Source organism: Panthera leo, chromosome C1 (assembly GCF_018350215.1).
Source record: "Panthera leo isolate Ple1 chromosome C1, P.leo_Ple1_pat1.1, whole genome shotgun sequence".
Taxonomy (NCBI): domain Eukaryota; kingdom Metazoa; phylum Chordata; class Mammalia; order Carnivora; family Felidae; genus Panthera; species Panthera leo.
In genome coordinates this window covers 163197937-163224414 of record NC_056686.1, presented here as the reverse complement: position 1 = coordinate 163224414, position 26478 = coordinate 163197937, and the positions used below count along the sequence as shown (strand labels likewise).

Genomic DNA, 26478 nt, shown 5'->3' with positions numbered 1-26478 from the left:
CTCAGTATTTAAGAGTCTCTTGTGGTTTGCCTCCCTCTCTCTGTAACTGTATTTCCCCCCCTCCCCCCATGGTCTTTTGTTAAGTTTCTGAAGATCCACATGAGTGAAAACATATGGTATCTTTCTCTGCCTGACTTATTTCACTTAGCATAATACCCTCCAGTTCCATCCATGTTGCTGCAAAAGGCAGGATTTCATTCTTTCTCATTGCCAACTAGTATTCCATTGCACATGTAAACCACATCTTTATCCATTCATCAGTTGATGGGCATTTAGGCTCTTTCCATAATTTGGCTATTGTTGAAAGAGCTGCTATAAATATTGGGGTACAAGTGTCCCTATGCATCAGCACTCCTGTATCCCTTGGGTAAATTCCTAGCAGTGCTATTGCTGGGTCATAGGGTAGTTCTATTTTTAATTTTTTGAGGAACGTCTACACTGTTTTCCAGAGCGGCTGCACCGGTTTGCATTCCCACCACCAGTGAAAGAGGGTTCCCCTTTGGAAACATTGTTTTCAAAAGCCTATGTAACAAAAAAAAAAAAAAAAAAAATCCCACGAAAAATGTTTGCACAAAGGGTTAAAACATGTCACGGAGATAAAACACTGACCAAGGCTTTGGCTTGCTTTTCTACCCTTCTCCATTGTTATCTTGTGTGGTTCAAGTATCTTTCCTTATTGGGACTTGTCATTTCCAGTTGACTAGGAAATTGCTCTTTAGCCAGTGTTTCAAATCTGAGGTGAATGCAGCCTGGGTGGTTTATTCGTGGGCCCACGTATCACGACCTGTGAAGGGAGTATCCTGGAGGTAAGAGTTTTGAAATAGAAAACTCAGCTTCTGCCATACATGGGTTTGAAATCAACATCATGTGCCATTTGAAGCTCACCACACACGGGTGAGGTAAGCGTCCTGTCATCAAATGACCCTTTTTGACGTCCATGGGTGATAAGAGCCCCAAGCACTCCTGGAGTCTAGGCTGAATTTTCTCCACTGGCTTGGGAACTGGCCTCTTCTCAGCACTCGCACTGCTGCCGGCTGGATGACAGCTGATCTGGGACTCCTCAAGGCGGAGTCCTTTCCAGACACAGCCGCCTCCACCCTCAACCGCACTCGTCTCTCTCGCGGCCGGTCTAGGACCACCAGGACCAATTTCGGGGTTCTCCTTCTCCAGTGAGACTCGGCAGAACAGGCTTCAAGAGAATCGGGGGCAGAGGACGAGTAAGAAGTAACCGCTATTGGTAAGACTCATAATAAATGGCAGTATACCCCTGAGACACGACGAGGAGCACCCTGCTTAGCCGCGGAAACCACAGGGACAGGAGGCCTCCGGCCAACCGCCGGACTGGCCCGCCCCAACTGTCCGCTCAGGTCACAGTCACGTGACCGGGGAGCGGCGGGCGCCGGCCGCGGCGCCGATTGGCCGGCGGCGGAAGCGCGGGGTTTGATGGGAAGGAGTTGGCCGGGCCCATCGCTCTGTCAGTGGCGGCTGCTGCCTGCTCGGGAGGCAGGTTGCGCGGTGGCCGCCGAAGCTGGCAGACGTGGACACAAGCGCCGGGCTTTGCCCGCTTCTTGCAGGTAGAACGCTTAAAATGAAGGCAACTGGGGGTGGGGGGCTCGGCAAAGGGGAAGCGCGCCGAGCTTTTCCCTGGGAGATACGCTCCCGGTTCCCCCGCTTGCGTCTCCCAGGCGCCCCCGCCTCATGCCAAGTGGCCTAAGAGCTCTGCGGCGGCGGCTAGTCAAACTCCCGCCGGGCTGCGCGCTAACCAACATCGCCTCCTGCTCCTCTTGATTTCCCAGCCAAGTGGCAGGGCTGACTCTGGAGTGCTAGAGACCCCTTCCCCCCACCTATCCCCGCGAAGGGGAGGTGGTTTCCCCGCCTTGTTCTCAGATTCCGGTGTGGGTGTCTGGGTTGAGCTGAGCATCGGCTCTTTGGCCCGCCTATGTCGAGACGAAGGGTCCGAAGGTTCTACCCTAAGCTAAGCTGTCGCCTTGAGTGTTCTCTGTCTCTCTTTTTTTTCTCTGAGTTGTGCGGAGGTGCCACGAATTGGACAGATTGGGAGGGATCGAAAACTGTCAGTGTCATGCTGCTCGGCCCAGCCATGTGGGCGTGGATTGTGTGCTGCTTAGAGAAGCCTCTCTACAACCGTTGTCCTTATTTGAGGGACGGTGGGCGGTGTAAGGCTGGAGGGCAGGGAGAGGTTGCGTAGGTGTCTTGGGCGCAGCGGGAGGAGAAGAGCAAATCTAAACTACATCCATAGTTTATTTCTTGGGGGTGCCTGGGTTGGGCGGAGCCTGCGACTCTTGATCTCGAGGTTATGGGTTTGGGCCCCGCATTGAGTGTGGGGATTACTTACAAATAAACTATTTAAAGAAAATAGTTTAATTTTTTTAATAGTGGGTATGGGTATTGAGAGCTGTGATTGGTGAACTCAGTTTTGCTGATGGTGCCCTCACGGTAATAAAACTGGTGACTCATTGAATTTTCCATGTTCTGCTTTTTCCCAGTTGGCTTCTGGTTTGTGTCAATTGTTTTCTCCTTTCTCTCTGGCTTGGGTGTCACCGTTGACAGAAATGACCCTGTTCACAGCAGTGTGTGTGCATCTGAGTGAGCTTGGCTTCAGGCATATGTTCAAACTGGCAGGGAATGCTAATCTCTTGTTCTCAGCAGCCCCCATAGTTCCATTTTAGGAGGAAGTTGATTTTGAGCACGTTTTTAAAAACAAGAATGGTGCCTTTAAAATTAGAATTTTAAGTTTCTCTGTCATCTGCTAAGATCAGTCCAACACTGTTAATCAAGTTACATGGTGATTATATATTAACTTGAGAGAGAATGTAAGAAAAGAAGTCCTATGACTGTCAAACAGGTATGATTTAATATTAGAAACCTTTCCATATTAAACATAGTCACTTCTTGGAAGTTAGTTCAGAATGAACATCAACTTACCATGAACACCAGAATTAATCAACGTGTAGTAAAGTTACTTTTAGAGGTGTACCTCTTTTCAGTAATTTTATTTTTGAGCAATAAATGTGGTGGTTTGGTATATTTCAGAATTGCCTTTAGCTAGGATATTTGAAAGTTAGAGTTCTAGAACAAATCACTCTTAAGCTTAAACTGAATAGTACAAATAGAGGTACTGTTGATGGTGACGGAATAGTTTCCACTTAGGTTTGGAAGTTGATAAATATAAAAGTTAACTTGCTTTGCTGTTAAAGGCCTGCAAGATTATTTTAATGGAAGAACCTGCAGGATATGTTGTTTTATTTTTTTAATGTTAAAGTAAATGGAAGCAAAACATTTTCAGTTAAAATACAAACTGTAACTTATTTTTCCCATTTTAAAATGATGAAAACAGATACTTTATGAGTTTAGAAAGAAAGGTGTTTGTATGAGGAGTATTGCTTTCTGATAATAGTAATAATAGTGGCTACAGTTTATTATGTGCACACTAGTTGGACACTGTGTCAGGTGATACATCATTTCACTTAATTCATACAATAATTCTGTAAAGTGCAGATATCTTCACCACTCTACAGATGTGGAAACTGAGGTTTAGAGAGTTTAATTTACCTAAGATCACATTGCTAGTATGTGGTTGAGCCATATTTGGAATCCAGATCTTTTTTACTCCTTTATTTTTTTCATTTTATTTAAAAATTTTTTTTGAAATGTTTATTTATTTTTAGGAGAGAGAATGCCAGTGGGAGAGGCAGAGAGAGGGGGACATAGGATCTCAAGAAGGCTCGACGCTGACAGCAGCAAGCCCAATGTGGGACTCCAACTTATAAACTAAGAGATCATGACCTGAGCCAAAGTTGGTCACTCAATCAACTGAGCCACCCAGGCACCCTTCCATTATTTAAAATAATTAATTAATTAATTATTTTTGGGGGGAGGGGGAGAGGAGCAGAGAGAGAGGGAGAGAGGGAGAGGGAGAGGGAGAGAGAGAATCCTAAGCAGGCCCCATGTTCAGCGCAGAGCCCTAGTGGGGGTCGATTCTGTGACCCTGGGATCATGATCTGAGCTGAAATTATGAGTTGGATGCTCAATTTACTGAGCCACGCCCCTACTCCATTATTTTAATATGACTTGAAGTAAGCTGAGAATTTAAGAATGACATGACCCAGGATTTTAAATTCTGACACCCAAACCTGAGTGTGAATATCAGTTAACATTGAACATTCAAAACATTGAAATAATATGGTGGGCATAATTACTTACTGGAAAACACATTAGATGCACCCAGCTCTTAAGGTCATGTCAGGTTCCACTGTGATATCAGAGTGGAAAGAGACCGTACACATTTATGGAAGAGTTCTTGGGGACAAGCCACTTGAGATTGAGCCATCTGTCCACTCAAGGGCAAACATTGATTTATGCTTCTGAAAGAAATGGTAGTTATTTGCTTCCCATGTATTTTCCATTTGTTGGAAGAGATGGATTAGGAAATAGCAATGACCACAGCAGTAAAAACAATTTATATTGAGGAATTATTTGTGTGTTAGACACTGCTATAAATACTTTAGAATGCATTGTGTCATTCAAGCCGTTCAACATTAAAAAAATTTTTTTTAATGTTTATTTTTGAGAGAGAGAGCGCGTGTGTGCACGCACAAGTTGGGGAAGGGCAGAGAGAGAGGGGGAGACACAGAATTCGAAGCAGGCTCCATGTTCTGAGCTGTCAGCACAGAGCCGGATGTGGTGCTTGAACCCACAAACTGTGAGATTATGACCTGAGCTGAGCCAAAGTTGGTCGCTTAACCGGCTGAGCCACCCAGGTGCCCCAAGCCTTTCAACATTTAAAGAGGGTCCTTAACTATCCCTCTTGCAGATGAAGATACTGAGTAACTGAGACATTAAATAGCTTATTTGCCCAAGGTGTCATAGTAAGTAATGGGCTACAGGAATTGGAGTATGGCAAGGAGGGAAAAAGAGTTGGAAAACAGAAGAGGTATGAAATGAAAGCTATAAAGAGTTGATTTACTTAATTTTGTTATGCTTTCATATCTGATGGAAAGTACTACCATTAGTTGTGTATTATAGCAAATCAGCTTCTTTTTTTATTTTAATTTTTTAATGTTTTTATTTTATTTTTGAGAGGGAGACAGAGTGTGAGCAGGGAGGGGCAGAGAGAGAGACAGAATCTGAAGCAGGATCCAGCCTCTGAGCTGTCAGCACAGAGCCTGATGCAGGGCTTGAACTCACAGACTATGAGATTATGTGAGCTGAGCTGAAGTCCGACGCTTAACCAACTGAGCCACCAAGGTGCCCCATAGTAAATCAGCTTCTTAAACAAATACTGGAATTTGATAGGAAAATTGCTGGAACAATGAGTGTTGACTCATTCTTTGATTATGACCCTGAAAGCATGGATATGACATTTAATGACTATTTACCATCATGTTGTTTTCGAGGACAAATTCTAAAGCAGAATACTCTGCTTCAGAAATCTCATAGTTTATTTCATTAACACCATAACAGTTCTCCAAGCAAATAATTGATATTAATTGCAACATTATGCATATATTTCATATTATGCTTACTTAAGAAGTGATATTCAGTAAAAAAGTAAAAGCAGTGCTTGCAGACTTCTAGTATCAGTTCTGCCCCTAACTAGAGCTAGCTGCCAAAACGATTTGGCAAATCATTTAGCTTCTCTTCCATGCAGATTTAAACATTCAGATTTAATCAGACGTGGGCTACATGATCCACTGTACCAACACTGTCTCTTGTGTTTATAACTTACTTTCCACTTCAGTAGCTCTGTTTACCAGCTATTTGAGAATGTCAGAGGTGCTTTCATATATTTTATGTATAAATATTCCAATCTAATTTATATAAAGCAGACTTTGTTTCTGAGTTTGTGTTACTGGGAATAACTAGTTTCTTCATAAAAAGCCAAAACTAAAATGCTGTGTCTGGCTCTGCTACGTAGTATTTTTGGGACCAAATTACTTTACTTCCCTAGCCTCAGTTTCCAACATTTGTAAAATGGGATGATAGTAGTATCTAAATAATAAAAGTCATGTAAGGCGTTTGCTTTAGGGTTTCCTAGAGAAATAGCAGTACTTACCAAATATTTAACTGCTATCTTTATTGTTGTCATTACTTTTTTTTTTCAATGTTATTTTAAAGAATTATTTATTTTTAAGTAAACCCTACCCCCAACATGGGGCTCAAACTCATGACCCCAAGATCAGGAGTCCCATGCTCTACCAACTGAGCCAGCAGACACCCCTGTGATTACTTTTAAGTATTAAAAATCCTGACTTGTGATGGCTGCAAACTTAACTTGGAGGCATATAATTGTTAGAAACCAAAACGTGTAGACCGGTTGTGTGCAAAACACTGTGCTTGACAGCGTACAATTAATTCCCGAATAGTAGAGAATTACTATATACTTTGAAAATACCAAGTTAAGTGGCTCATGTAAATCCACCCCCACCCCGTCACCTTTCTTAGTATTTTTAGCATCTTCAGAAGGTTTTGAGATCTATTTAATGTTTTAACTGAGAAATTTATACTTTTATTCATTAAAGTTCCAGGATTTCCTAAAACTGCACTTTAGAAATTTGAATACTTAGTTAATATTGAAGGATTAATAATATTTAGGTTGCAACTTAAATGTGGCGGATAACATTCATTATATTTATAAACACCAGAAAATTTCAGGACAGATTATTGGTATATCTGGTACTAGAAATCGCTTTGTAAGTGAAAGTATTTCATAATTAGGCTCTTTGTTACTTCTCTACCCAAGAAAGTCCAAGATGGGTATGCCTTATGCTAATTCCAGTCTATAAATAGTGTCGCAGAGTGAATGTATTTACTTGGTACTGGTATTATTTTGTGATTACATTAATGGTTTTAAAAAATGTAAGAATTATGGCCTAACTTTTTTTGTGTGTGGAAATGAAGTAGTTTTATACATTGGCAGTATATAACTACACCTGGTAAAAGTGTGTAAATTTGAAAGTATATTTTTACTCTTTCAACTTAAAAGAATAAAAACTTATATAATTATTGACTGGTAAATTGATTTAGAACCTAAGATTGCTGATACATTTTTATCCATATGGTAATATTATAATACATTTGAGAATACTAGAAAAATGACTGAAATAAGGACATTAGATATACACTAACTGACATGAAGGTCAACTGACTTGAGGGACTCAGACCCAGTTTCAGAGAGAAATGTTTATTTGGGTGTTGGAACAGTAGTGAACAGACCAGAAGTCTGAAGATAGAGTGGTTTTGAATCATGTGTCTTCTGAGCTATTGGGAAAATTGCTGAATGTCTTTTCACTTAATTTTCTTATCTGTAAAATGGTAGTAAGGAAGGCTATCCTGTGAAAAGTGGTGGTATAGTAAGTCTAGTTTACAGAAAATAAAATTAAAGCTCCAGAAGCAATAAATGATTTGCTCAAGGTCACAGGTAGTTTTGTAATCCTTATTTTCTTATTCAAAATCCAGTTGGCTTTCTGTCATTACTTGTAAAATAATGTTATGCTAAGCATTGTAAAATGCTAATTCCAAATAACTAGTTTAGTTGGTAGATAGCTGAATGATAGAGATATTGTATTTAAGCGTGTGGAATGAAAGTAGTTTAATAAAAGTTTTCTTACAACATTAGGGGATCTACTGTAAACAACAGCAAATTGCAAAGTAGTATGAATATACGCTGCTAAAATGTCTTGCCATTTAAAAGCCTTTTCAGCTTATTTTTACTTTTAAATATGTCCTGATTTGGAAGAAGGGATTTCTTGAAGGGTAGAGTCTATCCCAAGGCTCTCTAAATTAAAATTCCACATAAGTGGAGTTCAGAGAAATTAGTATTGTATGTTATTTTTTGGCAGTATTGCAACATTTATATTTTATAGTGGGTATGCTGTGTGTTTAACCTAAAAATTTTAAATACTTGCTTTTTTTTCTAGCTGTGAATTCCTTTGGACAATTGATGATATTTATCATTGTGCCCAGTTTCTAAAAATAAAACATGGGTGGATTATTTTCTCGGTGGAAGGTAAGTTATTTTTCTTTATGGCCAGTTCTTAGTCTAATATAAAGTGTCACATAAACCTATTTGTAAAAGTCTCCTTTGTAGTATAGACTTGAGTAAAGCTTGATATTATCCCTAATTCTATTTAATTTTCTTCCTTTTCTTATGAATTAGAAGAATTATAATTCTTATGAATTATATTTGGACTTTAATAGTTCTGCTTGCCATGTAGGTATGTAATGCCTCTGTTTAAAATAATTGTTTCACTTTGACTTATGAATTATTTTTGTTTATTCATTCATGTGAAAATAGCTATCTTTTCTAGCTTTTTTCCCTTATATTGCCTACATTTCAATTTTATTTGAAAAGTAGTTGAAACTATTATTATTGTTGAAATGGTTGAAATTATAGTTGTATGCTATACAATACCTGATTTTACAGGCTATCTCTTTTTGCTTAAAGCTTGTCATAAATATTTGCTGAAGTTATACTAGATATACTTTTAGGAATTAGAGGCTTAAAACAAAATTTGAAATGTAGTTTGATTTTATTGGTTAAGGCTTTAGAGGAAGTATCTCCAGTTTAGTACTATAAAATATAAAATATATTAATATATGCTCTTTTCTAATATGAGAGGAGATAATGTAATCTCAGACAAACTACTTTGCTTATTTTTAATTCCTTTTTAGTATAATAATGGAGCCTAGAAATGCTTGGTATGCTAGTTTTTGGACTGTTATTGAAACTGCTTTGTTTTGGTATTCCATGGACTCCTTGCTCTTTCCTTTAAAATTCTATTACAGTTCTGCTTGAGGATCAAATTTGCCTATTTTTTCTTTGTCTTTGTTAGGTTGAATCATATGAAATTACCAATATTCAACAGTTTTGACTTACATAAAAAGCAATTTCATATGGTTCAACCTAATGTTAACAACTCTTATGGGAACTGCAATGAATTGATATTCATTATCCTCTTATATTATTGAGTACATAATTGGTAAATGGTTTCACAAGTGTTGTATGAGACATTTTGGCTGGTTTTTATTCGGGGTGTATAAAAAATATTTTTAACAAACAAGCTCTGCTATAATGAAGTATTCTTAGGTGCCTTTTTAAAATCTAATCTTCAGAAACGTAGGAATTCAGAATGAAGGTAGCCTATTGATTTTGACTTCCAGAGTCCTAAGTGAACTTTTAGCAATAGTAAATCAGACCATCTTTAATCTTGAATTTTTTAATGTAGGAGTTCTTTTGAATAATCATGTCTAAGAAAATTTTTCTTGGAGGAGAATTTCTTTTTCTCTATAAAAGTATGTTCTGGGATTAAGAATGGTAAAAAATGAACTTTCAGAGTAAAAGTACTCAGGCTAAAAAGTAAAGTAGGAAAATGCTTGTTTCTTTAATCTTACGTAGTTCTCTTTATAATTATAATTTTTATTTAAATCTAAATGTTATTTATAAATAAATAGGAGTATACATTGTTTAACAATATTTGAAAAAGCTTAATTTTGAATTAAAATGTTCTTTTATGATTTTATAAATCAAAATGTATCTAAGTTTGCAATAACAAGTTTTAATGTCTCATCTGTTTTTATAACAGACAAAACCGTCAACTGTAGAAGTTCTGGAAAATATAGATAAGGTATGTTTTTTAGCTCTGGGGTGTTTTAATTCATTTTAGGTATTACATAAATATTATTATAGTATATGCGTAGTATTTTGGAGACTGGATCTGGTTTGGGAATTAGAGATGATATAGAGTAAGCCTGAGGACTTTAATGTTACATTATTTCAAAAAAATTCAGAGTGAATCAGTGACTTAAGAAGCCTGTGTCAATAGAACCTGTTAGAATGGAATTAGATGCATAGCATGGCATAAATCAATGTTACAGATAGGATAAAGTAGATTATAAGGTGGTCTGCAACAATTTTTATCAGTACACAAACTTCAAAGCTTTTTTTACTTTATATTATCAAAAATGGTTATTCCTTAGGAATATTAAGAGTGATGAATAGATTGAAAGAATCTAGTATGGGTCACTGTTTTAATTTTTATTAATTCCTTTTTTTTTTTTTTTTAATTTCATTTATTTATTTTGAGAGAGACAGAGACAGCCCAGGTGGGCGAAGGGCAGAGAGAGAGGGAGACAGAGAATCCCAAGCAGGCTCCACACTGTCATCACGGAGCCTGACATGGAGCATTGAACTCACGAAACTGTGAGATCATGACTTGAGCCGAAACCAAGAGTCGGATGCTTAACCAGCTGGGCCACCCAGGCACCCCAGTTTTTATTCATTCTTTCTTTATATAGCCAGATTTTTTTAGACCTTATAAAAGGGAATTTTTACTTGTTTAGTTTAATAAATACTATTTATTGATGTCAATTTCATGCTTGATCTTTGCTAATTTGGTAGGTTAAAAACAGTATCTTAATTTTGCATTTAAGAGTAACTTGTCAGAATAGGCATTTCATGTTTTTAGCCTCATTTAAAATTTTCTTTTTCATATGTTCTATTTAAAAATATTAAGGTATTATATTTCATTGACTTTTAATAATTATTTCTTTATAACCTCTCTAAAATGTTAAAATTTTTTGTTAACATTTTGATTTCTTTATGAAATTTGAGATTCGCTTCAATAATATAGAATACTTCTCTCTTAACAGGAAATTCAAGCATTGGAAGAATTTAGGGAAAAAAATCAGAGATTACAAAAATTATGGGTTGGAAGATTAATTCTCTACTCTTCAATTCTCTATCTGTTTACATGTTTAATTGTATACTTGTGGTATCTTCCTGATGAATTTACAGCAAGACTTGCCATGACACTTCCATTTTTTGCTTTTCCATTGATGTAAGTAAATTGTTCTTTTAGTTGACTTTTCCTCTTTTTGACCAGATGGCTTAAATATATTAAGTCTCTCTTTAGTATGAAATAATAATGTCTCAGTTTGAGTAAATTTGTTTGTTTGTTTTTCATTTTGAAAAGTATTTCTTTAAAAAAGTAAACCAACTGTTTTAAACTTTAATTTACAGTTCTGCATATCTGAGGAATCTAACTCAGTGACATTAGTAATAATGACTCTAGGTGGGAATCTTTTGTGATTCTCTAATAGATGATCATGCTTCCCTAGGGTAATAGGGCATAGAGTGGGCATCTCAGATTGTGGGTAGTGGTAAGTGAGGGAGGGTTTGTAAAATAAAAAGAACAACTGACCCAGTAATTCTGAATATATTCCATTCATCCTATCTCTCTTCCCCTGTCTTAGTCACTGCTATAAAGCAATTGATCCTTATTATAGAAATATTTTATAATATAGGCCTTTACTGAAAGTGTGTAATGATTGACTTTTGAGACAATTGAATAAAAAATTGGTACCAATTCTTGGTATTTACGGGTACCAATTTTGTAGGTACTAGATTATAATGGTGTATGGTATACAAAAATACAAAATCTTTGACTATAGGTTTTAGACTGCATATATCAATTAGTAAGTATGATGAATGTCCTAAAGAGAAGTGTCACATGCTATGGAAACACTTAACAGAGACCCTAACCCAGTCTGGGATGGAGGTGGGGGTCAGGGAAGAGCCTTTGTATTCATTTTCTATTGTTGCCACCAATTTAGCAGCTTAGAGCAACACCCATCTATTGTATCACAGTTTGTGTAGATCCAGGTGGCTTGACTGGGTTCTCTGCTTAGAGTCTTGCAGGCCTAAATCAAAGTAGTCAATCAGCTGGACCGGGATCTTATTTGGAGTCTCTGTGGGGAGAATCTTCAAGGCTTAGTCAGGTTGTTTGCTGACTTGTGCTGTATCTCTCTGACTTCCAATTCTGCCCTCAACTCAGAGAAAGCTTTGTCTTTAAGGGTTTAACTGATTATATTAGACCCACCAGGATAATCCAGGATAATCTCCCTTGCTTAAAATCTGAGTAATACTTAATTATATTTGCAAAGTCCCTTCAGAGCAGTACCTAGATTACTGTTTGATTGTATAACTGGAGGATGGAAATCTTGGGGAGGGAGAGAGATAGTTTTAGAACTCTGCTTACCATAGCCTCCCTGAAAAGTGATCTTTGAGTTTGAGATGCAAAGAATGATTATGTGTATTAAGGGTGGTGTGACAGGGGAGTGGATAGTCTGTTAGGGAGAAGGAACAGCATATATAAAGACCCTGAGGTGGATAGACCGTGGAAGGTTTAAAGAATTGAAAGAAGGCCAAAGACTGGATTATAGGGAAAGTCTGGATAGTTAGGCAAGGGATATTTCTTAAGGGCTTCATAGTCCATGATAATGACTTTAGGACTTAATCTAGGAGTGATAGGAAGTCATTGAAGATTTAGAAGGGGTATGGATAAGGGAAGATCTTTATAGGAAGAGAGAACAGAAAATACAAAGGCTGTGTAATGGAAGAGAGCATGACTTATTTGAGGGTCTGTGATGGAGAGAGTGATAGGAAGTATGCTTGCAGAAAATCAGATAGGTTCTGGATCATGGGAGGGTCCTGGTGCTAGGAGTTTGAATTTCATTTTGGGTGAAATGGGAAGCTTGTAAAGGTTTTAGTGGAAGAATGGCATGATGAGATTTAAGTTAAGAGGCTCATGTGTGCTGCCTGTGGAGATTGAGTAGAGGAGGACAAGGATAGAAACAGATCAGCTAGGGTGCTGTTATAGGAGTTTAATCTAAAAATCCATCTGGATTGGGACATCCCAGTGGCAGTGGAGATGAGTAGATGACTTAGCAGTGTTTCAGAAGTAAAACTGAGACAACTTGATGGGAGGAAATGGAAGGTAATGGAAAAGGAGGAGTCGGTGATATTTAGGTTTTTTGGTGGGTGTAGGATCTCTTTCTTTGGGACTGCTGTAGTAAAAAAAAATTTGTTTAGTCTGTAGTGCATAATTTCAAATTGGAACTCCGGGAGATCATAAAATTTTAGCTTTTATATGTAGATAAAAGAATAAAAAATTGAGTGCATGCATATTATGAAATAACATCTCTGCCATTTTCTTTATTTTCTTTCTCTTTTGAAATCTTTTGGAATGCTTCTTATCCCAGGTATAGTAGTGGATTTTATAATGCTGAGCCCCCTTCCCTTGTTCCTTTCTAGTTTTTCACTAAAAGAGGGGAGAAAAGAAATTTAGAAAGGGAATAGATGTGATGTTTACTTGATTGAAACATCTTTAAAAAACTTAAAAAAACTCACTTGAGGGTCACCTGGGTGGCTTAGTCTGTTGAGTGTCTGACTCTTGATGTCTCATGGTTGGTGAGTTCTTGCCCTGAATGGGGCTCTGTACTGATATTGTGGAGCCTGATTGGGATTCTCTTTCCCTCCCTCCCTCCCTCTTTCTCTCTCTTTCTCTCCCTCTCTCTCTCTCTCTCTCTCTCTCTCTCTCTGTCTCTCCCTCTCCCTCCCTCCCTCCCTCTCTCTCTCCCTCCCCCGCCCCTTGCATATGTGCACGGGCTCTCTCTCTCTCTCAAAAATATATAAATAAACTTAACCCCCCCAAACCCACTTCACTTGACATCCATTATTATATAAAAATAGATTTTTTTTTTTTAATTATGAAAGATTTGTATCTAGTTGCAAAAGAATGACAGGGAACTTTACTGTGCTAATTCTAATGGCTGTTCACAAATTGTGATCTACTGGATCTGCTACTATGCTGCAGAAGACTTTTTTTTTTTTTGGCAAATAAATCATATACTAATTGTTCATAAAAGTAGAAAAACTTAATTTCTTTAAAAATGTTTATTTCTTCAGTTTGATCTTTCTACTCTTTTGAGTATGAGGCTTTATTGTCCTTACTGTGTCCTTCTGCCTGTTCTGCATCACCTGCATCTAGTATTTCTTGGTTTGTTAAGCTTCAGAGCCATTTCTCACTTTGTCTCATTCACATTTGTGACCTGGTTCTCAACTGCTGCAGCTTCTGTTTCACTGAGCTCTTCACTTTTGGAAGCATAGACCAGTTATCAAACAAAGAATAGAATTGTCCTTCTGATTGATGGCAATCAAAAAAGCATGAAATAAAATACAACAACGTGAAAGTGGATGCTGTGGTATAAAGAAAGAAGACTTACCACAGGACATTTTCTTTCATGTGAGCTATTGCCTGAGCTTATTCCTGGACCGTTTTCCTTTGCAAACAAAAGTTTTGAGGTCTGGACCAGGGTTTACTTAAAGAAATGGAGGCAGAATTAGTAATAAAATGTATTGTTTTACTTATCACAGTCTACGCTGATTATAAAGCTTAGCAATCTACCTGATACTACAGAAAGTGACTCACTTCTGCGTTCCAAATTTCCCAAATGCTTTTACTGGACAGAGCAGTCATGGATTCAGGAATGAGCATATATTGCATAATCATAACTACCTTAAAGTTATCTTTTATGATAGAATGTCAATACTCTGTATAAGATGCTTTGATGTTTTATTATATCTTCTTTTCAGGATGTAATAAGGAGGAGCTTGGGATGATTCCCAACCTATTATTTTTCTACCTTTCAGATTCAATACTATATTTATATCCCTAATCTTTTCAACTATTACTGAAACAAATTATAATCTAAATGCTGAATTTGTTTCATTGGAATCATTATGGCTATCGTCCAATATGAGGGAAGGTTTAAATTGCAGTTTAAATTTTATATTTCTTGCTTATGCTGGCAGATATGCATTACCTTGGGAATTGGTTCATTTTCTAAGAGTGAACGGCCATTAAACTTTGTCTCTATCCTTAACTAACTCTACAGGCAGTCTTAGTCTTTTACTCCTAGATACCTTATTCTTCCAGATTATAACTTTCTAGAAATCTCATTCTCTATAAGATCATTTCAGAGGCTTATTAGCACAAAACTTGACCTTCCCAGAGGATTTAGCCATATTTTCTTCCTCTCTCCCCCCTCCCTCCCTCTTTCTTTTCTTTTCCTTTCTTCTTTCTTTCTTTCTTTCTTTCTTTCTTTCTTTCTTTCTTTCTTTGTTTCTTGGAGAGTATGCACCTGCATGAGTTGGGAAGTGGGGAGGAGGGTGGGGGAGAGAGAATTTCAAGCAGGCTCTTCTGCTCAACATGGAGCCCAACGTAGAGCTTGATCCCACAACCCTGGGATCATGACCTGAGCTGAAATCAAGAGTTGGACACTCAAGGAAAAAAAAAAAAAAAAGTTGGATGCTCAATTGACTGAGCCACCCAGGAGCCCCAGCTATATTTTCCTTCTGTTTTTGTTTGTTTGTTTGTTTGTTTTTAATTCCTCTTAAGATGGAGCTATGGGGGGAAAAAGTTAAGCAAAGGACCTGAAGAAGGTGGTCTTGTCCCTATTTTTTGTTTTTTTTTTCCTACTTAAATCTAAAGTCATTTGAGGATAGGACTTTGATCTTATACAGTTTTTAACACCTTCTTCTCACTCCCCCTCCTCTCTCACCCCCTCCTCCCAACCCTGATAAAAGATACTTCCTCAATCCAGCAGGAGGGTTGGCAAGCATAATTTGTAGCCTTAAAAAAAATTTTTTTTTAACGTTTATTCATTTTTTTTTAATTTTATTTTTATTTTTTAATATATGAAATTTACTGTCAAATTGGTTTCCATACAACACCCAGTGCTCATCCCAAAAGGTGCCCTCCTCAATACCCATCACCCACCCTGCCCTCCCTCCCACCCCCCATCAACCCTCAGTTTGTTCTCAGTTTTTAACAGTCTCTTATGCTTTGGCTCTCTCCCACTCTAACCTCTTTTTTTTTTTTTTTTTTCCTTCCCCTCCCCCATGGGTTTCTGTTACGTTTCTCAGGATCCACATAAGAGTGAAACCATATGGTATCTGTCTTTCTCTGTATGGCTTATTTCACTTAGCATCACACTCTCCAGTTCCATCCACGTTGCTACAAAAGGCCATATTTCATTTTTTCTCATTGCCACGTAGTATTCCATTGTGTATATAAACCACAATTTCTTTATCCATTCATCAGTTGATGGACATTTAGGCTCTTTCCACAGTTTGGCTATTGTTGAGAGTGCTGCTGTAAACATTGGGGTACAAGTGCCCCTATGCATCAGTACTCCTGTATCCCTTGGGTAAATTCCTAGCAGTGCTATTGCTGGGTCATAGGGTAGGTCTATTTTTAATTTTCTGAGGAACCTCCACACTGTTTTCCAGAGTGGCTGCACCAGTTTGCATTCCCACCAACAGTGCAAGAGGGTTCCCGTTTCTCCACATCCTCTCCAGCATCTATGGTCTCCTGATTTGTTCATTTTGGCCACTCTGACTGGCGTGAGGTGGTATCTGAGTGTGGTTTTGATTTGTATTTCCCTGATAAGGAGCGACGTTGAGCATCTTTTCATGTGCCTGTTGGCCATCCGGATGTCTTCTTTAGAGAAGTGTCTATTCATGTTTTCTGCCCATTTCTTCACTGGGTTATTTGTTTTTCGGGTGTGGAGTTTGATGAGCTCTTTATAGATTTTGGATACTAGCCCTTTGTCCGATATGTCATTTGCAAATATCTTTTCCCATTCCGTTGGTTGCCTTTTAGTTTTGTTGGTTGTTTCCTTTGCTGTGCAGAAGCTTTTGAGAGAGAGAGAGAGAGAGAGAGAGAGAGAGAGAGAGAGAGAGACAGTGTGAGTGGGGGAGGGGCAGAGAGAGAGAGAAGGAGACACAGAATCCAAAGCAGGCTCTAGGCTCTGAGCTGTCAGCACAGAGCCAGATGTGGGGCTCCAACTCATGAACCCTGAGATCATGACCTGAGCTGAAGTCGTCCCAACTGAGCCACCCTGGTGCTCCGTAATTTGTAGCCTTTTGAGGAAAGTTTAACATTTCTTTCATGGTGATCTTATGAGAATACAAAGTATCTCTATACTTTGGCATCAGCTATAGTTGGCTCTTAAAGAAGGTTTCTGTGAACATCTGTTGATATTTACTCAAGGATAATCTTTACTAGGAGGTGTTGGTAGGTAAGAAATCATTTTGCAAGCATCCCTTTTGCAATTGACAGATATTTGAATATTGATAGTTATTCACTTGGTAGATTTTTGCATTTAAAGAATTATGTACAGAGACATAATTAAGAGATCTTACTCTTTAATGGGAGGATTTAGTATTATGAGATCAGTTCTCCCTAAATTAATCTAAAAATGTGTGATCACATTAAAAATACCAACAGTACTTTATTTTTTTATTTTTATTTTTTTCAATATATGAAATTTATCATCAAATTGGTTTCCATACAACACCCAGTGCTCATCCCAAAAGGTGCTCTCCTCAATCCCCATCACCCACCCTCCCCTCCCTCCCACCCCCCATCAACCCTCAGTTTGTTCTCAGTTTTTAAGTCTCTTATGCTTTGGCTCTCTCCCACTCTAACCTCTTTTTTTTTTTTTTTTCCTTCCCCTCCCCCATGGGTTTCTGTTACGTTTCTCAGGATCCACATAAGAGTGAAACCATATGATATCTGTCTTTCTCTGTATGGCTTATTTCACTTAGCATCACACTCTCCAGTTCCATCCACGTTGCTACAAAGGGCCATATTTCGTTCTTTCTCATTGCCATGTAGTACTCCATTGTGTATATAAACCACAATTTCTTTATCCATTCATCAGTTGATGGACATTTAGGCTCTTTCCACAGTTTGGCTATTGTTGAGAGTGCTGCTGTAAACATTGGGGTACAAGTGCCCCTATGCATCAGTACTCCTGTATCCCTTGGGTAAATTCCTAGCAGTGCTATTGCTGGGTCATAGGGTAGGTCTATTTTTAATTTTCTGAGGAACCTCCACACTGTTTTCCAGAGTGGCTGCACCAGTTTGCATTCCCACCAACAGTGCAAGAGGGTTCCCGTTTCTCCACATCCTCTCCAGCATCTATGGTCTCCTGATTTGTTCATTTTGGCCACTCTGACTGGCGTGAGGTGGTATCTGAGTGTGGTTTTGATTTGTATTTCCCTGATAAGGAGCGACGTTGAGCATCTTTTCATGTGCCTGTTGGCCATCCGGATGTCTTCTTTAGAGAAGTGTCTATTCATGTTTTCTGCCCATTTCTTCACTGGGTTATTTGTTTTTCGGGTGTGGAGTTTGATGAGCTCTTTATAGATTTTGGATACTAGCCCTTTGTCCGATATGTCATTTGCAAATATCTTTTCCCATTCCGTTGGTTGCCTTTTAGTTTTGTTGGTTGTTTCCTTTGCTGTGCAGAAGCTTTTGAGAGAGAGAGAGAGAGAGAGAGAGAGAGAGAGACAGACAGTGTGAGTGGGGGAGGGGCAGAGAGAGAGAGAAGGAGACACAGAATCCAAAGCAGGCTCTAGGCTCTGAGCTGTCAGCACAGAGCCAGATGTGGGGCTCCAACTCATGAACCCTGAGATCATGACCTGAGCTGAAGTCGTCCCAACTGAGCCACCCTGGTGCTCCGTAATTTGTAGCCTTTTGAGGAAAGTTTAACATTTCTTTCATGGTGATCTTATGAGAATACAAAGTATCTCTATACTTTGGCATCAGCTATAGTTGGCTCTTAAAGAAGGTTTCTGTGAACATCTGTTGATAATTACTCAAGGATAATCTTTACTAGGAGGTGTTGGTAGGTAAGAAATCATTTTGCAAGCATCCCTTTTGCAATTGACAGATATTTGAATATTGATAGTTATTCACTTGGTAGATTTTTGCATTTAAAGAATTATGTACAGAGACATAATTAAGAGATCTTACTCTTTAATGGGAGGATTTAGTATTATGAGATCAGTTCTCCCTAAATTAATCTAAAAATGTGTGATCACATTAAAAATACCAACAGTACTTTATTTTTTTATTTTTATTTTTTTCAATATATGAAATTTATCATCAAATTGGTTTCCATACAACACCCAGTGCTCATCCCAAAAGGTGCTCTCCTCAATCCCCATCACCCACCCTCCCCTCCCTCCCACCCCCCATCAACCCTCAGTTTGTTCTCAGTTTTTAAGTCTCTTATGCTTTGGCTCTCTCCCACTCTAACCTCTTTTTTTTTTTTTTTTTTCCTTCCCCTCCCCCATGGGTTTCTGTTACGTTTCTCAGGATCCACATAAGAGTGAAACCATATGATATCTGTCTTTCTCTGTATGGCTTATTTCACTTAGCATCACACTCTCCAGTTCCATCCACGTTGCTACAAAGGGCCATATTTCGTTCTTTCTCATTGCCATGTAGTACTCCATTGTGTATATAAACCACAATTTCTTTATCCATTCATCAGTTGATGGACATTTAGGCTCTTTCCACAGTTTGGCTATTGTTGAGAGTGCTGCTGTAAACATTGGGGTACAAGTGCCCCTATGCATCAGTACTCCTGTATCCCTTGGGTAAATTCCTAGCAGTGCTATTGCTGGGTCATAGGGTAGGTCTATTTTTAATTTTCTGAGGAACCTCCACACTGTTTTCCAGAGTGGCTGCACCAGTTTGCATTCCCACCAACAGTGCAAGAGGGTTCCCGTTTCTCCACATCCTCTCCAGCATCTATAGTCTCCTGATTTGTTCATTTTGGCCACTCTGACTGGCGTGAGGTGATATCTGAGTGTGGTTTTGATTTGTATTTCCCTGATAAGGAGCGACGTTGAGCATCTTTTCATGTGCCTGTTGGCCATCCGGATGTCTTCTTTAGAGAAGTGTCTATTCATGTTTTCTGCCCATTTCTTCACTGGGTTATTTGTTTTTCGGGTGTGGAGTTTGGTGAGCTCTTTATATATTTTGGATACTAGCCCTTTGTCCAATATGTCATTTGCAAATATCTTTTCCCATTCCGTTGGTTGCCTTTTAGTTTTGACCAACAGTACTTTAAAGGTCTTGGCACACTCATTCCATACTTTTGAATGGAAAAATAAACACATAGAATAGTCCTGATAATTCTAAAAAAGGAGAGGAATGAGAAGCAGAGGTCTACCAGGCATCAGATGTATTATAAAACTTCATTGATTAAAAGTTTGCTATAGTGTATAAATAAATAGTATATACATTAATTAAAAGTTTTTACTTATTTTTAAAGTTTTTTTTATTATTTATTTATTTTTATTTTAGAGAGAGAGCACTAGCAGGGGAGAGGGGCAGAGTGAGAGAGAGAGAGAAAGTGTGCAAGCAGGTCCCATGCATCCTTTACCCAGACTTCCCCAGTGGTAACATCTTGTATGAGTACAGTAAAATATCACAACCAGGAAACTGACATTGATTCAATTCACAGAGCCTATCAGATTTTGCCAGTTTTACATGCACTCTTTTGTGTGTGTTTTACATTTCTATGTAGTTTTATCATGTGTAGCTTCATGTCCCTGCCCCACAATTCAGATCCAGAACGGTTCTAAAACCACAAAGCTGGGAGCACTTGGTTGGCTCAGTTGGTGGAGCATGTGGCTGTTGATCTCAGGGTTGTGAGTTCGAGCCCCATGTTGGGTGTAGAGATTACTTAAATAAATAAATTGAAAAAAAAAACAAGACCATGAGGCTCCTTTTTGCTACCCCTTTGTAGTCATACCAACTCTCCTCTACTTGCCTCCTTCTTAATCCTTGCCACCCACTAATCTGTTTTATATCTCTATAATTTTGTTATTTCAAGAATTATAAAATGAGATCATGTAGCATATAACCTTTGAAACTGGCCTTTTTCTTTTTTATCTAGCACATTCTTGAGATCCATTCAAGATGTTAAGTGTATCAATGGTTTCTTTTTTATTGTTGAGTTGTATTCCATGGTAATGACATACCACGGTTGTTTATCCATACACTTGTTGAGGGACATTTGGGTAGCTTCCAGTTTTTGGCTATTACAAATAAAGCTTCTATGAACATTTGTATATAGGCATTAGAACATAAGTTTTCATTTCTTTGGGGTATATGTCCAAGAGTGTAATTTCTGAGGCATATGGTAAATACATGTTTAGTTTTATAAGAAACTGATAAATGTTTTTTCAGAGGAGATGTACCATTGTACATTTCCACTGGTTGCATATAAATGATCTAGTTTCGGGTGATAGGCATTGAGGAGGGAACTTGTTGGGGTGAGCACTAGGTGTTGTATGTAAGCCAATTGGACAATAAATTATATTAAAAAATGATCTAGTTTCTCTGCATCTTTGCCAGCATTTCATATTTCACTATTTTCTATTCTGATCATTCTGATGGGTACGTAGTGATATTTCATTGTGGTTTTAATTCACATTTCACCAATGGCTAATGATGTCAAACTTCTTTTCATGTGTTTACTTGCCATTTATATCTCCTTTTCTGTGAAATATCTGTTCATGTCTTCTATTTTTCTGATTGGATTATTAGTCTTTTTGCTGTTGAGTTCTGAGAATTCTTTAATTTTTTTTTAATGTTTATTCATTTTTGAGGAACAGAGAGAGAGAGAGAGAGAGAGCGCGTGAGCAAGCATGTGCATGGGGGAGGGGCATAGAAAAAAAAGGAGACACAGGAGCCAAAGCAGGCCCCAGGCTCTGAGCTGTCAGCACAGAGCTGGATGTGGGGCTCGAACCGGGCTCATGAACCGCAAGATCTTGACCTGAGGTGAAGTCCGACGCCTAACTGACTGAGCCACCCAGGCATCCCGAGAATTCTTTATATATTGTAGATATAAGTTATTTGTTGGGCATATGGTTTGCAAATATTTTTTCCCAGTCTGTAGTTTGTCTTTTTGTTCTCTTAATAGGGTTTTTGCAGAGTAAAATTTATTAATTTTTCTTTTTATGGGTTGTGGTTTGTTATCAAGAACCCTTCCCTGGCTATAGATTCTGAAGATTTTCTTATTTATTTTTTTTCTGTTTTTTTTCTGCTAACATTTCACATTTAAGTTCATAAGTCATTTTGGGTTAATTTTTATATGAGGTGTGAGGTTCATGTTGAGATTCTTTTCTTCTTTCTTTCATTTTGCACATGGGTGTTCAGTTGCTCTAGCCCCTTTTTGTTGGAAAGGAATTGCATCATATTTAACACTATGAAATGATCTTTTTCTGGTTTAAGCCTTTTTTGGGAGGGGTCTTGAATTCAACCTTGTGGGGTATTAAGATACAACTCTTGTATTGTTGGTATTTGCCTAGTATACTTTTGCTCTTTGTTTTATTATCTTCAGCTTTCAAAAACTCTTAATTTTAGATTTTAGTTTATGTTATGGAGTTGGGTTTTGTTTTTATGCTCCAGTCTGAAAGTCTTTTGCTCGGTGAGTTTAGCTCATTTACATTTATTAAGAGGAAAGATGTTGGCCTAGGTTTTGAAACATAACTTTGTATTTTGCTTTTGTGTTTTTTTTAACTTAAAAATAAATTTCTAACTATGTGGTATGTTTACTTTTGCCCAGTTATTTGTAGAAGGTTGTATGAGTATGGGGGCATGTCTTCCTACATTCCAGGCTATCTAGAATTTTCCTTACGATCCGGGATTTAATGTGCTAATTTGCTCAGCTTTTATTTTTCCCAGCCAATAGGGTTAGGCAACTGTATATTTTTTCCTAATAACAAAACTTCTTTTCTCCCCTGCTGCCATAGAAACAAAGTTCTTTGTAAACAGGGCACTTCTAATTTTTTTTTTTTTAACATTTATTCATTTTTGAGAGACACAGTGTGAACAGTGGAGGGACAGAGAGAGAGGAAGACACAGAATCTGAAGCAGGCTCCAGGCTCTGAGCTGTCAGCACAGAGCCCAACACAGGGCTCGAACTGACAGACTGCGAGGTCATGACCTGAGCCAAAATCAAGAATCAGAGGCTTAACTGACTGCCTCTGTAAACAGGGCATTTCTGAATGATTTCTCTTTAAGCTCTCTTGCCTTCTCTGTTTCACTGCTGGAGCCAGATGGAGGAGTTTCTGCCTATGTAGCATGTGTTTCTTACTCCTTTCTTTCTTTCTTTTTTGGAGAGAGTGTGTAAGTGGGGAGGGGCAGAGAGAGAGGGGGAGAGAGAATCCCAACTGAGCCACCCAGGCGCTTCTATCTTATTCTTGTTATAAACATGGGGTTTAGGCTTTTCCACTTTGAGAAGTTTGTCTTGCTCCCTCTTTGTGAGATAAGCAGTTTTCCTTCCCAGCTTGCACTCTTAATCTTCATGATCTCCATGGCTTTTGGGAGTTGGATTTAGCTATATCTTAATTTTACCAGAACAAGAATTTGTGTGTTTTCTTTAAAATTTTTTAAATGTTTATTTATTTTTGAAGGAAAGAGAGACAGTGAGCAGGGGAGAGGCAGAGAGAGAGGGAGACTCAGAATCCAAAAGGGGTTCCAGGCTCTGAGCTGTCAGCACAGAGCCGGACATGGGGCTCGAACCCACAAACCACGAGATCATGACCTGAGATAAAGTCGGACACTTAACCGACTGAGCCACCCAGGCGCCCCAAGAATTTGTGTTTTATTCTCCTTGTTGTTTGGAGTATTTCTAAGGAGAGAAGAGGGAAAGGGAAATTATGCCACTATTCTCTAAGTAGGAGTCAGTAGTAATAAATCTTTAGTATCATCACAAAATATGTTGCTTTGTTTTCATAAGTTGTATCTAATTATTAGGAGAGCAAAAACCTTTATTTTATAGATTTTTGAAGTACCTTATTGTTTTTCCTAAATTTCATTTTAAAAATACAAAAGAATTTCATTTAATTTAGCCTTAAAGATAAACTATGTGTTCTACCTTTTTAAGTCTTGAAGGAAATGTATTGTTTGATAGTTCATTTTCTCCAGCAATAGTTCTGATAAAAACCAAAAGGAGAATCTATTGTCCACAAAGGGGGATTACTGAGTTTTATTTTGAAGTAAAGAAATACATTTCAATTCTTACAGTTTTTACACTTTGAAAATTATGTACGCTTTTTCAAAATACCCATTTAAGAAAATTTACTGATTTCTTACAGAATTCTGTCACTATCTCTGCAATTCCTTGTCCTGTGTTCTGTTTTCCTATCCTTTTTTTTTTTTCCTATATCATCTCTCTGCTGGCACTGTTTCAGTGGGTTTGTAATGGAGAAATAGTATGAGAGTTTTCTGTTGTAGGATCCTTGAAGATTGTGAAAAGTACGTTTAACTTCTCCTCTTCCTTTCCTTCCCTTCCCTTCCCTTCCCTTCCCTTCCCTTCCCTTCCCTTCCCTTCCCTTCCCTTCCCCTTTCCCTTCTCCTCTCCCTTCATTTTTATGATATAGACAACTACCCAAGTACGAAAAAGAAAGACACCGAGCATTGTCAATAATGTCTTTTTTCGTATTTACGTAGTTGTCTGTATCATAAAAATGAACCAGCACAATATAAAAAGCATGTATTGGTTATCTATTGTAGTGATAAATTTTCTTAGAACTTAGTAGCCTAAAACTACAAATGTTTATTATCTCTCACAGTTCCTGAGGGGTAGGGATGTGGGAGCAGATTACTTGGGTGGTTCTAGCTCGGGGTCTTTATTCATGTATAAATTGCAGTTAAGCTGTTGGCTGGAGCTGCAGTTACCTCAAGGCTTAACTAAGGCTGGAAAATTTACTTCTGAGCTCAACGCACGTAGTTGTTGGCAGGCCTCCTCTCTTTGCTGGCTATTTGCCACAGACCTCTATTTTTTGCCACACGGGCCTTTCCGTAGAGTTCCCTGAATTTCCTCATATCATACCAGCTGGCTTCTCTTAGAGCAAGTAATCCAAGAGAGAGAAAGATGGGGAGTGGAAGAGGAGGCCTACCGTGGAAGCTGCAGTCCTTTATAACGTAATCTTGAAGTGACATACTGTCACTTCCACCATATTCTATTAGTTACACAGAACAACACCGGTAAGAAAGGACTACATAAAGGTGTGGCTACGAGGAGACAGGGTTCACTGGTGACTTACCTTGCAGGCGAACTCCCAGGAATAGCAATGATCTATTTCAGAGTGAAGAGGTCACGTAAATCCAGATACAATGTATTTTTTTTTTTATGAAATTGTGAATAATGTTTATATGCTTATTCTGCCATGTTCTATGGAGAAAGAGGTATTTTGCTATATTTACATTGAATTTAAGAGATGATCTTAGCAAGTTTGTGATTAGTATCATTCTTTGATTCCCTTTTGATATCATCTGAGGTCTTATTCTAATGTAAGTCCTAAAGAATTCTCCTCATAAAATCTTTCAAAGGAGGTGTCTAGCCAGGTTTACTTATCAAATATTTATTTGAAGGTAAGTTTTCTTTTTCTTTCAGATAGCTTATTTTGTTTAGTAGAGAAGATCCTTCCAATGTGAAATAATAGAGGAGGAGTAACAACTTACATTTGTACAGTGTGCTGGAGTTGTAAAACGTGCTTTTCCCTCAGTACCTGGGAGTGGACAAATTTTGGGGGTTGATGCTTACTTAAGAAGAAGAAATCTATAATTTGTTTTCTTTTGGGGACTTCATAAACCTCTTTGAGAATGATGAACACAATGGTCTCTCCAGAGGGATGCACTTATGCACACAAAGGTAATTTCACAATTTTGGGGCATCCTCAGAAGGTGCATGGATTTTAGATTGAGAACTCCTTCTTTGAAAGCAGAGGTAGACCTTTGATGGTCTCTGAAAGAAAGGAGTAGTTTCTGATTTTCAAAATAGAAAGGGAAGCAATATACTGAACTCTAATTGGAAATGTGTATTTCTTTTCATTTTATAAGGCTTTTAATTTACTTATCCTAATGATGGTTTTTCTTTCTGAATTTTGCTTCCTCCGTAGCATCTGGAGCATAAGAACAGTACTTATTTTCTTCTTTTCCAAGAGAACAGAAAGAAATAGTAAGTTTAATTTCTATATTTTTATAAATACATTACAAAAAAACTCTATCTTCTAGTGCATTGGTTTCTAATTGAATGGCAGGTTGTGAAATGTATATTGAAATGACAATGTGGTAAATATTGAAGAGTTGTTTACTATCAAGCATTTTGTATGATCAACGTTGTTCTGTTTTTTTTCATTTGTGTTATTTTTGTCTTCATTTAGAATATTTTTTACACAAATAATTTCTTTCTTTAAATAAAGAGAAATTATTACTTGTTAATTTTTATACAAAACTTTTGTTGCATCATTCTCTTTAAAAATTTTTTTTTTTTATTATTATGTTTACGTATTTTGGGAGAGAGAGAGAGACAGAGTGTGAGTGGGGGAGGGACAGAGAGAGAGGGAGACACAGAATCCAAAGCAAGGCTCCAGGCTCTGAGCTGTCAGCACAGAGCCCGACGCGGGGCTCCAACCTATGAGTGTGAGATCATGACCAGATTCGAAGTTGGACACTCAACCGACTGAGCCACCCAGGCGCCCCTGCACCATTCTCTTTAACCTCACAGCTCCTAGGCTTTTGTTTTTATGGAAACATGGAGCTTATGGTAATATCTCCTTCTGTAATCTGTCTGTGTACAGATTTTAAAGATTTTCTGGTCTTAAAAATATGAGTTATAAACAAAGATAGGCAAATTTTGTTATAAATGAACTTTATATGTGACTTCTTTTTTCTTGTTTTAACTTTTAATTTTGGGAAATTTCATATGCATAATTACCTATACAAAAGTAGGGTGAATAATAAG

The 26478-nt window shown here is 37.9% G+C and overlaps 1 protein-coding gene across 3 annotated transcripts in view; it reads left to right on the top strand.

Moving 5' to 3' along the window:
- The first annotated feature begins 986 nt into the window (after positions 1 to 986).
- Positions 987 to 26478, top strand: part of LNPK (lunapark, ER junction formation factor) — a 77516-nt gene continuing 52024 nt past the window's right edge. The window contains exons 1-6 of one of the 3 annotated variants that reach the window (XM_042949199.1): positions 1429 to 1574; positions 7938 to 8030; position 9181; positions 9603 to 9644; positions 10669 to 10856; positions 25634 to 25692. In XM_042949199.1, coding sequence (XP_042805133.1) covers positions 1444 to 1574; positions 7938 to 8030; position 9181; positions 9603 to 9644; positions 10669 to 10856; positions 25634 to 25692 — 514 coding nt within the window. In that variant the 5' untranslated portion in view covers positions 1429 to 1443. Of the gene's footprint in view, positions 1238 to 1428; positions 1575 to 7937; positions 8031 to 9180; positions 9182 to 9602; positions 9645 to 10668; positions 10857 to 25633; positions 25693 to 26478 lie in introns of those variants that run through there. The other 2 variants (XM_042949197.1, XM_042949198.1) reach the window with 2 other exon arrangements.